The following is a 13,284-nucleotide window of genomic DNA, read 5'->3' as shown; positions in this document are numbered from 1 at the left end:
AATTGTTAGGATTTTTCATGTTTTATTTTCTATATACATATAGTACTATTATATTACTTCATAATGTATATTGTTTATTGTTTATCAAAACCAATATTGTGAATGAAAATTACCCAAACTAATAAATATGTATATAATTGACTTCTTCAAAATAAACACACAAAAAAAATAAAAAAAAAGAGAAACTGTCAGATGAAGATAGAAATTAAGGATGGAGAGGAGACATCACTGAGAGAGAGGGGCCGGGAGTATCTCTCTACTCTCTATGGCCAATCTTTTCTCTTTTATTATTTATTTTGTTTTCTATTAAACCTATAAATACTTATGCAACCTTGTTCAATCTTACTTCAACTTCAATCCCTTCCCAAACAACCAAAAATAAAGACAGAAAACAATAAAACAAAAACCATTTTGCTTTGGGTGCTTTGAAGCTTTTAAGTTTGAGTGACAACAAAGAAGAATGACGGATCGGATAACGTTGGAAGATATCAAGAATGAGAATGTCGACCTCGTACGTCCCCACTCTCTCTCTCTATTTTCTTGAATCTTCTTGATACATGCATGCATGTTTCTATTTTGCTTAGCATGTTAGTTACGTTGAGATGGAGGACGTAATCCCATGCCAAAGGTTATAGATTTAAATTTTCATATCAATTTCGATTTTTAGTTAATAGAAAAATGTTTTAATTCTTCTAAATATGATTGCAAAAACAGGAACGGATACCAGTGGACGAAGTGTTTCAACAGCTACGTTGTACGAAGGAGGGGCTATCAACTGAGGAAGCCGAGCATAGGCTGCAAGTCTTCGGCCCCAACAAGCTAGAGGAGAAAAAGGCAGCCAATTAAACCCCCTTTATATATATATCATTCATTTTTCCCATCCAGAGAGATTGTGTTAATAATTTTGGGTGTTGTTGATACTGTAAAACAGGAAAGCAAGCTTCTCAAGTTCTTGGGGTTCATGTGGAATCCCTTGTCCTGGGTCATGGAAAGCGCTGCTATCATTGCTATTGGCCTGGCCAATGGAGATGTAAGTGATATACATATAATATGTTCCTAACCTAATATTTTTTCCAAATCCAAAATGCATAGCATTGTACTCGTACAGTATATATATTCCGCTAATCCTAACTATTATATTAGTATATACATATATACCGTAGTATAATCCACACGGCATTATATGTATGTAGATATATATATATTTATTTATTTTCCTATTCCTATTATATATATTATATATTATATATTCCTAACCCCACTCAATCTAATTATTTTGTCCCTCTCTAATATCATTTCTGAGTTAAACCTAGTCAAATTATATTTTCCTCCTCGGTCATTCTCTCTTCCTTCTCTCCCAAATGGATAAAACCCTACCTTTGTCATTTGGTCTAGTCTCTTCTCATCGATTCAAGAATTGGCAGTAAGGATCTTCAATTTTAGGGACAAGTGGTGTGCGGAGAGTTATTGTTGATTTTTGAAATTCAGTTAAGATTTATGTTCACCAAAATTGCTTTTATCCTAAAACAAAATTTATTTTCGTAAGTGTTTATGTCCATCAAACCAACTTTTACTCGTAAACATATATATTTTTCCTTGATTGCGTATATGTGTGATATATTGTGATTTTATGGTGAGTAAAAAAGAAAAAAAATTGCTCAATTTGGTTGTTGTCTGAAAAAATTCTTGACTGTCGCAGTTTGAAAAAAAAAAGATGGTTGATATATGATGGGTGTTTTGCATTGCAGGGGAGGCCACCAGATTGGCAAGATTTTGTTGGGATCACAGTGTTGTTGATCATAAACTCCACTGTGAGCTTTATTGAGGAAAACAATGCTGGGAATGCCGCAGCAGCTCTCATGGCTGGGCTTGCTCCCAAAACAAAGGTGTTGAGGGGTGGGAAATGGACCGAGATGGACGCTGCGATTCTTGTCCCAGGAGATGTGGTAAGCATCAAGCTGGGAGACATTATCCCGGCTGATGCTCGTCTTCTGGAAGGGGATCCCCTGAAGATTGATCAGTCTGCATTGACCGGGGAATCCCTGCCTGTGACAAGGAACCCCGGGGATGAGGTGTTTTCGGGATCCACCTGTAAGCAGGGCGAGATAGAGGCAGTTGTTATAGCTACTGGGTTGCACACCTTCTTTGGGAAAGCGGCCCATCTGGTCGACAGCACCAACCAAGTTGGCCACTTCCAAAAGGTCCTGACCTCTATTGGGAACTTCTGCATATGCACAATTGCTGTGGGGATAGTGGTGGAGATTGTGGTGATGTACCCAATCCAGCACAGGAAGTACAGAGATGGAATTGATAACCTATTGGTCCTTCTCATCGGCGGCATCCCTATCGCCATGCCAACCGTGTTGTCCGTGACGATGGCGATTGGGTCCCACCGCCTCTCGCAGCAAGGCGCCATCACCAAGAGGATGACTGCCATTGAGGAAATGGCAGGAATGGATGTTCTTTGCAGTGACAAAACCGGAACTCTCACCCTCAACAAGCTCACAGTTGATAAGACTCTAATTGAGGTGTTCGTTAAGGATATGGACAATGAAACCCTCATGCTGAAAGCAGCCCAGGCTTCCAGGGTGGAGAATCAGGATGCCATTGATGCTTGCATTGTGGGAATGCTAGCAGATCCCAAAGAGGCCAGGGCAGGAATCCAGGAAGTGCATTTCCTTCCCTTTAACCCCGTCGAAAAGCGCACAGCAATCACTTACATTGATTCTAATGGGAATTGGCACAGGGTCAGTAAAGGTGCACCAGAACAGGTAAAATATTATATCTACTCATGATAAATATATAATTTATTACAATGCTTACTTGTTTAGTTATGTGGTTTTCTATCAGATTGTTGAGCTTTGTGAACTAAAAGGCGACGCGAAGAAGAGAGCTCTTGATACCATTGACAAGTTTGCTGATCGTGGCCTTCGCGCTCAGTACCAGAAAAGACAAAGGAGGGAAAGGGAGGGCCCTGGATCTTTGTTGGTCTCTTGCCACTCTTTGATCCTCCAAGACATGACAGTGCAGAAACAATTCAACGCGCCCTAGAACTCGGTGTGAATGTTAAGATGATTACTGGTGATCAGCTCGCTATTGGTAAGGAGACAGGTCGAAGACTCGGGATGGGGACAAACATGTATCCTTCTTCGTCTCTTCTCGGACAACACAAAGATGAAAGCATTGCTAGCCTCCCTATCGAAGAGCTCATCGAGAAGGCTGATGGCTTTGCTGGAGTTTTCCCAGGTAAAATTAACGTCTAGATATTATTCATTCTCAATGGCTATATGGTCTCATGGAATGAGTTGTGTGAAACTAACCTACCTTGTAGAGCACAAATATGAGATTGTGAAGAAGCTGCAAGAGAGGAAACACATTTGCGGGATGACTGGGGATGGTGTGAATGATGCTCCCGCGTTGAAGAAAGCAGACATAGGCATTGCGGTGGCAGATGCAACAGATGCTGCCCGGAGCGCCTCGGACATAGTCCTCACGGAGCCAGGCCTGAGCGTGATCATTAGCGCGGTTTTAACTAGCAGGGCCATTTTTCAGAGGATGAAGAACTATACCATTTATGCAGTTTCCATCACGGTCCGTATTGTCCTTGGTTTCATGCTCATTGCCCTCATTTGGGAATTCGACTTCTCACCCTTCATGGTCCTCATCATCGCCATTCTCAACGACGGGACCATCATGACGATTTCCAAGGATAAAGTGAGGCCATCCCCAATGCCTGACTCATGGAAGCTCAAAGAGATTTTCATCACTGGCATTGTTCTTGGCACTTACTTGGCAGTAATGACAGTTATCTTCTTCTGGGCTGCTCACCAGTCAGATTTCTTCACAGTAAGAAACCCATTATTCGTTTATGTTTTCCCCTATTTCCTCCATTTCATATGCTAAAAAAACCAAAATGTTACTCACCCATTGCAGGAGAAATTTCATGTAAGATCAATCAGGGACAATTACCCTGAGCTTAATTCAGCTCTATATCTTCAAGTAAGCATTGTGAGCCAGGCACTCATCTTTGTCACCCGGTCCAGAAGTTGGTCTTTCGTAGAACGCCCCGGTCTGTTACTTGTCTTTGCTTTTCTGGTTGCACAGCTGGTAAGCTTTCCACAAACAACACGATAAGGTTGTTTTCGTATGTTTTTGTTTTTGGAACTCTGAACAAACTTTTTTCTATGTCTGTGTAAACTAGATTGCCACCTTAATTGCTGTATATGCAAACTGGGATTTTGCTAAAATCCATGGCATTGGCTGGGGCTGGGCTGGTGTGATCTGGATCTACAGTGTTGTTTTCTATATCCCACTAGACATATTGAAGTTCGGCGTCAGATATGGGATGACTGGCCGGGCTTGGGACAAAATGCTCAATGGAAAGGTAATTCAACCGAAACCTAGAACCAAAGCACCAAGATTTTTTTCTTTCCCCTCCTTTGTATTAGGCCTCACTTTCTGTCAAAAATTGCAGACGGCTTTCACGAGCAAGAAGGATTATGGGCGGGGAGAAAGGGAAGCACAATGGGCCTTGGCTCAGCGCACATTGCATGGCCTTCAGTCAACGGAAGCTGCTTATGGTGAAAAAAGCCATGCAGAACTGTCCGAGATTGCTGAACAGGCAAAGCGTCGAGCTGAAGTTGCAAGGTAGAACGTGAGAGTATAATGCCTTAAGCGCGATTTATCAACTAACATGCATAAAATGCAGTCAAACTAAAGCTTGATGTTTTGTGAAACAGGTTGAGGGAGCTTCATACCCTAAAGGGTCATGTAGAATCTGTGGTGAAGTTGAAGGGTCTCGACATAGAAACGATTCAACAACACTACACACTGTGTGAGGAAGAATAACAAGTGTGAAGCCCATTTTTGATCCACTAGGTTTTGACAGTTTTTTTTCGTGTTTTATTGAAAGGGGTTGATAATAAAATCCCAAACAACAGAGAATGTTGGGGGATCGGGATTTTAGTATTTGTTTAGAGAGTGTTTTAGGTAGTTTTAGATTCATGAAAAATCTCATGCCTTTAATTTTGTAAAACAATCATCTATTCTTTCCTGATAATAAAACGGTTTCCATTGTTTCCTCTGCAATTCTGTTGTTATTAAATTTCTTTGTTAATAAAGAGTAGAAACATTATATTACTTCACAAACTGTATTTACAAAAAGTGAAAAACTAAACCTCACAATCTGTATTGTTTCTTCTTGTCTGTCATTATTCACTAATGCTTTCAAAACCTAGTTGCCAATTGTCGAAAGAAGAAAGTCTATTAGGTGCAATCTCTTTTGTTATCCTTTTTGGCGTGTCCAAGGGGGGAGCTATTCCTGTGAAAAGACAAATAAGAAATAACATTTTCGTTGTCCTCTTCCTCCTCGTCGTGTTGAGGTTTCTAGATTTCTCGTGCCAGGGAAAAAGGGAAATGCTTCAACGCCAAGGACTGGAGTTTTCTAACATTGTCTTTGGGGACAACGTAGAACTTGTGTCAGGGCATGAGGGTGATGTCGGGCGCATGTGTAGCCGCACAAGGCTGCTAGAAAACATTGGGGCGTGCAACATAGCACTCGGGGTTCCTATTCATGATCTCGGCTGCAAGAACAGGACCGTCGTGCAGCTCAACATGCCCTCTCGGATGAACAATCTTCACAATCACGCTTTTGTTGTAGATCCACTTCGTAAGAGCTATCATGGCTTCTCCAAACCTGATACAATTCAGCAGAGTTTCACATAACATAAATACCAATCAGTATCTTACAAATGAAAACCTTTGGAAATACCAGGACTGACAATGATGTCCATCCGTCTTGGTGTCAACAATGTTTCCTGTTTGTCTCCATAAGACAAACCAAAAACTAGGATTGGAGTAACTAATCCAAGAAAGCTAGTTTACATTACTGGAATCCAAGAAACTCCCTACTAGAGATAACAGAGCTAATCAAAAAGACAATGGTTGAAGTATAATTCTCAAACAAATAATTACTCGGAGTATCGGGTTATCGATTCACAGGGAAGTGGGGCGTATCAATCACTAGCTACTAACCTATTCATGAGAAGCTAATCCTAACGAAGAGAGTGATTGATTAATTGTAAAACTAATTAGAAGAACAAAGTATGCATGTTTATGAAAATAGTAGAGAGAGAATGAGATTTCTGGACTCAAGTATTTAATCACCTAGTGCCAATCTTAAGAACAATATTAAATCTGGGTTTCAACAAGTGTGAGAATGCAAATAGGGGAAAGAATTACTCCCGTAATCTCTAACCTAAGTGAATATTCACTCCCGTGATATAAACACCCAACAATGTAAGAACAAGCATTCATAATAAATTCTCAACTACTACCATTTCCCGATGTGCAATAACTAAGAATTAAACCCCTAACATATATTCCTTCTCCCGAGGTGCAACAGTTAAGTGCAATTGTGGGTGCTCTCAATTATACCCTAACTCTCGTTAAGATAAACGGATAGCTATGAAACAAGTAATTTGGGCCCTATATTACTAGCAACAACTATATAAATCACAATTGCAACACAAGTATAAAATCCAAATAATAATATATTAAAAGAATATCAGAACTAGGAACATAGGTTCATAAATACTTTTACCCAAGAATCTCTAAAGAACTTAGCCACACATGTCTAATATAGAATTCATTGCAATAATAAAGAGTTTACAAGTAATCAAAGTGAGTAAAAGAATAAACAAGTGATTCTCCCAAATCTCACTAGCTTTTCTTCTTGCTTCCCAATACAACTTAGCTCTTGATTCTCCTCTTCCTTGTCTCTAAAGCACATCATAGGCTCCCTAGGGTTGAGGGAAGGCTGGATTTTATAACGGGAACCAAGTGGAAGGCAAAATAGGAAATTTTCGCGCAAAACGGACCCAGCTCAGCACGACGTCTCAACGCGTCGAGTCGTCATGGTAACTTCTCGGACAACACACTGGAATCATTCGACACGTCGAGTTCTTAACGTCTGCTCGGGCTCGCCTTCTGGAAATTCTCAACGCGTCGAGATCGATTCCCGACACGTCGAGTCGTCTGTGTCAACACCCTTTGGTCTATTTTTGACTCCAAACTTGACCTAAAACCTCCCTTGCTTTTGCAATTGATCTACAATAGTTCCAAAACACTAACAAACACCGTAAAACATTCAAAACAAGTGTAAAACCATATCTTAATGAGAAAACAAGGGAATATGCAATTAAAGTATCAATTCATGAACTTAATCCCAACAAATAGATTCAAGCTGACACAAGAAACATGTACAGTTAAGCTCACATCAGACAACAACCTCATCAGACAAACGCCGGGTGGATCATCAAATTAGGATATTCTTGATCAATCCCCATCCTATGCAAGCAATACTATTATTTATTGAAGCCCTGAAATGACAAACAAGAAAAAAGTAGAACCAGAATATGTCCTGCAGGTCACACCAATTTATGAACTACAGAAACTCATATAGTAGTCATTAATGAGGTCTGGTGTGGATCACAATATCCCAAAATCTGGAGAAGTGAATAACTCTGCTAAAAGTTGGAGCAAATAAGGATGGGGAGTTCAAAGTAATTATATATACAAATACCAGAAGCTGTGATATAAGAGCATCCTTATCAGTGGAAATATTAGATGGTAGAATGTAAGAGTGATTAGGAAAAAGAATGTGGGAGGGGAGAGAAAAAAAAAAAGAGTAAAAACTGATTTTAAAATTTTATATATATATATATATATATATATATATATATAATAATAATAATAATAATTAAAGTCAACCATGATTGGTTGCTTATCCTACTGGGTCCCACAATGCTCCCATTCTCCCAACTCTTATTTATGCTTCCCAAATTTCTCTCTTCACTCCCTCTCTCATTCATGTCAACATTAAATATATTAAAAGTAATGCATTCTCCCCACTTGCTCTCCTAGTGTGGATGCTCTAAAGTAATCCCGATACAATCCAATTCTCAATAAATACAGATGGTTTAAAAGCTGGTGAATTAGTGGATGCTTTCTTTCTAAAAATTTACAATTTACAGACAAAGCATAATTATAATAATAAGTCTACCTTGCAACATCCAAAGCAATAGTGGTTTTACTCAATTTATTAGTTCTAAATGACTTTTTGTGCTCACTTTAGTTCTCGACTTTGATGGTTTTACACAATTTAATCTTTTGTTACAAATTTTGTTATTAATTAACTTTTAGAAATATGATCTTAATGGTAATTTCTCATCCTTCATTCCATTTGGGATGATTCATTCTTCTTCCCCTTATTAAGCTCCACGCAGAAATGGAGATCTTCATCCCCAAATCAATTTCAACCCTAAATAAATAAATAAATATTTGCATACAGTTTTTTTTTAATAGCTATTTAAGTTGGATTTGGGTGCACAGCCCTTAGAGAAGCAGTAGAGAAGTAGCAGAGAAGCAATAGTAATGAGAAATTACCATTATGATCTTATTTCTAATAGTCAATTAACATAATTTTTAATAAAGGACTAAATTGTGTAAAACCATCAAAGTCGGAGACTAAATTGAGCATAAAAAATCATTTAAAACTAAATTGAGTAAAACCACTATAGTCGAGAACTATATTGGATATTACCTCATTTTCAATCGGAGAGGCCAACTTAAAGCTGATCCACGAGAAGGTCCTAATAAAGTTAGTGAAAATGAAGTTAGAAATATCTTCTCGTTACATTATCCCCTTTTTGAATACAAAGAAGAATGCATACCATGCAACTGAAATTCCAAAGAACTGTTCTGCATCATTTCGTACACCAAGAAACGCATATCACCATGAATGGAGTGCCCTAAGAGGGAAACTATATTTTGATTCTGAATTTTACTCAACAAGTCAATCTCGTTCTGTAATTCTGATTGATGGTTTAGCTATACGTTCAGATCTATGAGATTTGCGTCCACGATTGGCAAGTCTTTTTTTTTTTTTTTTTTTTTTTTTTTTTTTTTTTTTCTCTTAACTGGTAAATTACTAGTGCTATGCACGGATTAATTTTTTTATTATATATTTAATAATAAAATTAAAGGTGAAGTTATAAATAATTATAATATTTGAAACTGTAAATTTATTTGATTATAAGATCAATGCAAAAGTGTCAATAATATATGACTCGTTTTTATTGCATTTATTTTTTAAAAATCGATATGTAATATGATTTATGTAATTATATTATTATTAAAATAAATATGAAAAAATGAGAAATAATTTTAAAAAAGCATTAATCTTATTTTTTTATAAAAATAATTTTATTACCATTTAAATATCATTAATTTATTATTTTCCATTATTAGCTTAATTCCAATTATTTTCTTATTTTCCTTAATTCTTTAATTCCATTATTAGCTCAATTATAATTACTTTCTTAATTAATTAGTATAATAATAAAAGGGAGGAAACGACTACCTAATCTCTATCTCTATATATATATTAAAGCAAAATGATTGGCACAAAAATTCCCCCCCCCCCCCCAAAAACTTAGTGGCATTTTTGTAAAACCAAATTCATAATAATAATAATAATAATAATAATAATAATAATAATAATAATAATAATCTCTATAATTATCATGTGTATATATATATAACTAGTTTTTTACGCGCATTGCGCGATTGAGATAATGCCCAATGCTTTTTTTTAAATAAGTACTTTAAAGTATATTAAGGCAGGATTATATTGAAATTGTTCATGCATAGATAATTGAAGGTTGAATTTGCGTATTTAAATAGATAATTCTTCTCTCAAAGGTTGAGTCCCCAACCCCAAGGGCCCCCCACACTCCGACCTGACAGAGCATTGTGGGAAGTTGTAAATCACGGTGACTCAATGGTTCAGCAGACAGGGCCAAATGCTGATACGCACAAGGAATCTGCCCACTTTGGACATAATTCCCGCACTGCCGCCGCCGAGGTTCAAACTTTGGTCTCTTCTCTCAAATACTACCCACTAAACCATTGAGCTAAGCCCGTGCGGGTTAAATAGGTAATTCTAAGTTTACAAATGCAAGATAATATGTCAAGATTGATTATAATTGTCAATAAAATAATTGTATAGGTATGGTTGAAACCAAATACGGGACATAAGGGAGAACAAATAAAAATTAGGGCATAAAATATTAAATATATACTAATATTGTTTGAGGAGATTCCGACATTAGTATTTGTGGTTAAGTTCTATTAAGACTTTAATATTAGAATTAGATTAATGGTGTAGTTATAATTCTATATTAGACTTTAATATTAGAATTAGACTAACAGTGAATTAACAGAAAAGTTAAATGGATAATCATATAATTAAGGATAAATTAGAAAATCTTAAAAGAAAAAAATTAAAACCTGAACAATATGAACCATTCATTTGATTTAATAATTTGGCGGCCATTTTTTCTACCCAATGTTAATAATTAAATAAATTCGCTGGTGAAATCCGCTATATAATCCGCTAACGCTAACCGTTAACTGCTGATTGTCAAACAAGGACATTGCGAGGTAGTTTTCACTTCAATTTGTTGTGTGATTTGAATACTCTCTTTGTCACAAAATCTCTCAAGTAGTTAATATGATTGGCTTTATTAATTATATTTTTTTTTAATTTTTTCATGGTATTAATAAAATACTTGGTAAATAAATATATAGCATTATTTTATATTATAGCTTTGATATTTAATTAGAAAAATAGTGCACAAAAAAAAAAATAATAGATAATGTAGTGAATATAATCAATTGATGAATTTGAATGTAAAAACTTTTACATCTAAGAAAAATAAAGACAATATAACTAATGAAAATATTTCTTTTAATTAATTTATTGATAATTAATAATTTTTTTTTCACTGAATAAAGACATTGTAAGGACAATGTAGCGAATATAATCAATTAATAAATTTGAATATAAAGAATTTTTATATTGAAGAAAAATAAAGTCAATATAACTAATAAAATTATTTCTCTTATTTAATTTATTGATAATGAATATTTTTTTTCTTTTTGAATAAAGGCATTGTGGACACATAATTCTAAATTAAAGAAATGCATATGTATTATTTTTTGTTGTAATTACTAAATTATTATTTATATAATTTAATAAGAGTAAAATAGAGTACTAATTATGCCAACTTTGATTGTGATGAGGTTCGAACTTAAGACTTTTTTTTTTCTATTGAAATCAATGAGTAAGTTAACGGTGAACTAACGGCAATTCTTAAAATTTTAACGGAATTAGTAACGGTGTGTGGGTATTTTAGGAGATTTTAGTGTAAAATTTAAATCTGATCCATCTTTTAATCAATCGGAACCATTCATTTGATTAAAATCTGTGACCGCCATTTTTTCTACCCATTATAGGCCTAACTTTCTTGGGCTCTTATTAGTATAGTAGATATAAATAAATGTGTGTAACGTGGGAAGAATAATATATATGTAATATATATTCTTTTATTATTTTGGAATCAAAATTTATTATGATTGGAAGTTACCAATCTCTTCCTATGCCCTATTAATGACTATTAAATTATTTCATAAAGATTAGTTTACTACCTATATAATTATGTAGATGAGAATTAAAAAAAATTGTCTTCCTCCTCTTTCCTCCATTGCCATGAACTTTTATACAATATAAAATTATATATTTTCTTCTTCTTCTTCAAGGTTGGAACTCTCCTTTCAACAAGTGCTTTGTAAGTGTTATTCCTTTATTTTATTTTATTTTATTTAGTATGGGTAGAATACAAGTAGGGACATTAACATTTTACGGGTGCTTATGTGTATCTTGTGTTGTTTTATTGTTGATGATGATGATGGTTGATAGAAGAGGAGGATTTGAACAATTGAGACTTAGAGAAATTTGGGAAAATAAGATTTCACGGTAAGTGGTTGTTTTCTTTTTACTTTACCCAAAGTATTTTCCAAAGTGATGGATATGTTGGTTGATAATTATTTAATTGAATATTTTGGCATATGAAATGACTCAATTGATTACTTAAAAACATTTTTATACTTAAAAAAAATATTTATATATGAATTATACGGTTAATATGTTTTGCTTAAAAAATTTATTATTGATTTCATTTAGATTCAAGAAATAAGTGTACAACTATATATAAACTGTATATATTTGTTTAAAAATAGAAAAAAATATATATTTGTTTTATTCATACGAAAAATAATGTGTGTGTGTGTGTGTGTGTGTGTATATATATATATATATATATATATATATATATATAGTTGTTTATTTACGTACATTGTGTATATCTCTATAAAAATTATTATTATTATTATTATTATTATTATTATTATTATTATTATTATATCCCAAGCCCATTGAAGGGCAGAATACACCGCCCTTCTACCATCAACGCATCATGTGCAATGTGAAGATAGAGTTCTCCCTGTTGATGGCACATGTGTCTTCTGCCCCGAGGTTGATGAAGATGCTAATCATATTGTAATAAGGAAATGCTGGAAGACAAGAGAGGTCTGGGAGCGCCTGATTCCTATCTATAATTTAAAGGCGTGCAATGGGAATGTGGCGACTTCGTGGGGTGGATTCTAGGCAACATTGCAATGAAGTCGGACTGAAGTGCGTTCTTTGCTACAACAACATATCTCGAGAAATTTGTTTTAATTGGGCAAAGGGCATGCAATGATTCAATTATGTGTATTTTTTTACATTAAAGATTTACATTACTTTTTCATATTGTATTTTTATTTGTAAATATGAAATTAATTACTATATATAAAAATAGTCTATTAAAAGGCATAATATTTATTTATATAATAATTATTTCCATATGAACGTATGTAACTGTCAATTCCAGAATTACATATAGGTATAATAAGATAATATTATATTTATATATTATTATTATTATTATTATTAGTATTATTATATATATATATATATATATATATATATACTATATATATATCGTACATCATATATAGTTATCTAGATCAGATTTATGAACGATATATATAATTGGGTAGAGAATAATTTAATTATATATATTAATTTAAAAATAACTTATTAAAAGGTTTGAAATGATATAATAAATTATTTTAAAATTATTTGGCAAATTGAAATGTCGCAAAAGTCTCCCTACATTTAGTAATTTGTATTTGTAATTATGAAATTAATTACCATATATAAAAATAGTCTATTAAAGGGCATGATATTTATTTATTTATTTATATAATAATAATAATAATAATAATAATAATAATAATAATAATAATAATAATAATAATAATAATATAACGAATTAACCT

General features: G+C 34.1%; 1 protein-coding gene across 1 annotated transcript in view; it reads left to right on the top strand.

Moving 5' to 3' along the window:
- Positions 1–452: 452 nt before the first annotated feature.
- LOC109163167 (ATPase 2, plasma membrane-type-like) overlaps positions 453–13,284 on the top strand; it is a 29,559-nt gene continuing 16,727 nt past the window's right edge. Inside the window, exon 1 of the mRNA XM_019311917.1 lies at positions 453–511. Within this exon, the coding sequence (XP_019167462.1) occupies positions 461–511 (51 nt within the window). The 5' untranslated portion in view covers positions 453–460. The remainder of the gene's footprint in view (positions 512–13,284) is intronic.

The sequence above is a fragment of the Ipomoea nil genome, unplaced genomic scaffold (assembly GCF_001879475.1).
Source record: "Ipomoea nil cultivar Tokyo-kokei standard unplaced genomic scaffold, Asagao_1.1 scaffold2975, whole genome shotgun sequence".
Classification (NCBI taxonomy): domain Eukaryota; kingdom Viridiplantae; phylum Streptophyta; class Magnoliopsida; order Solanales; family Convolvulaceae; genus Ipomoea; species Ipomoea nil.
This window is presented reverse-complemented; position numbering and strand designations above follow the sequence as displayed.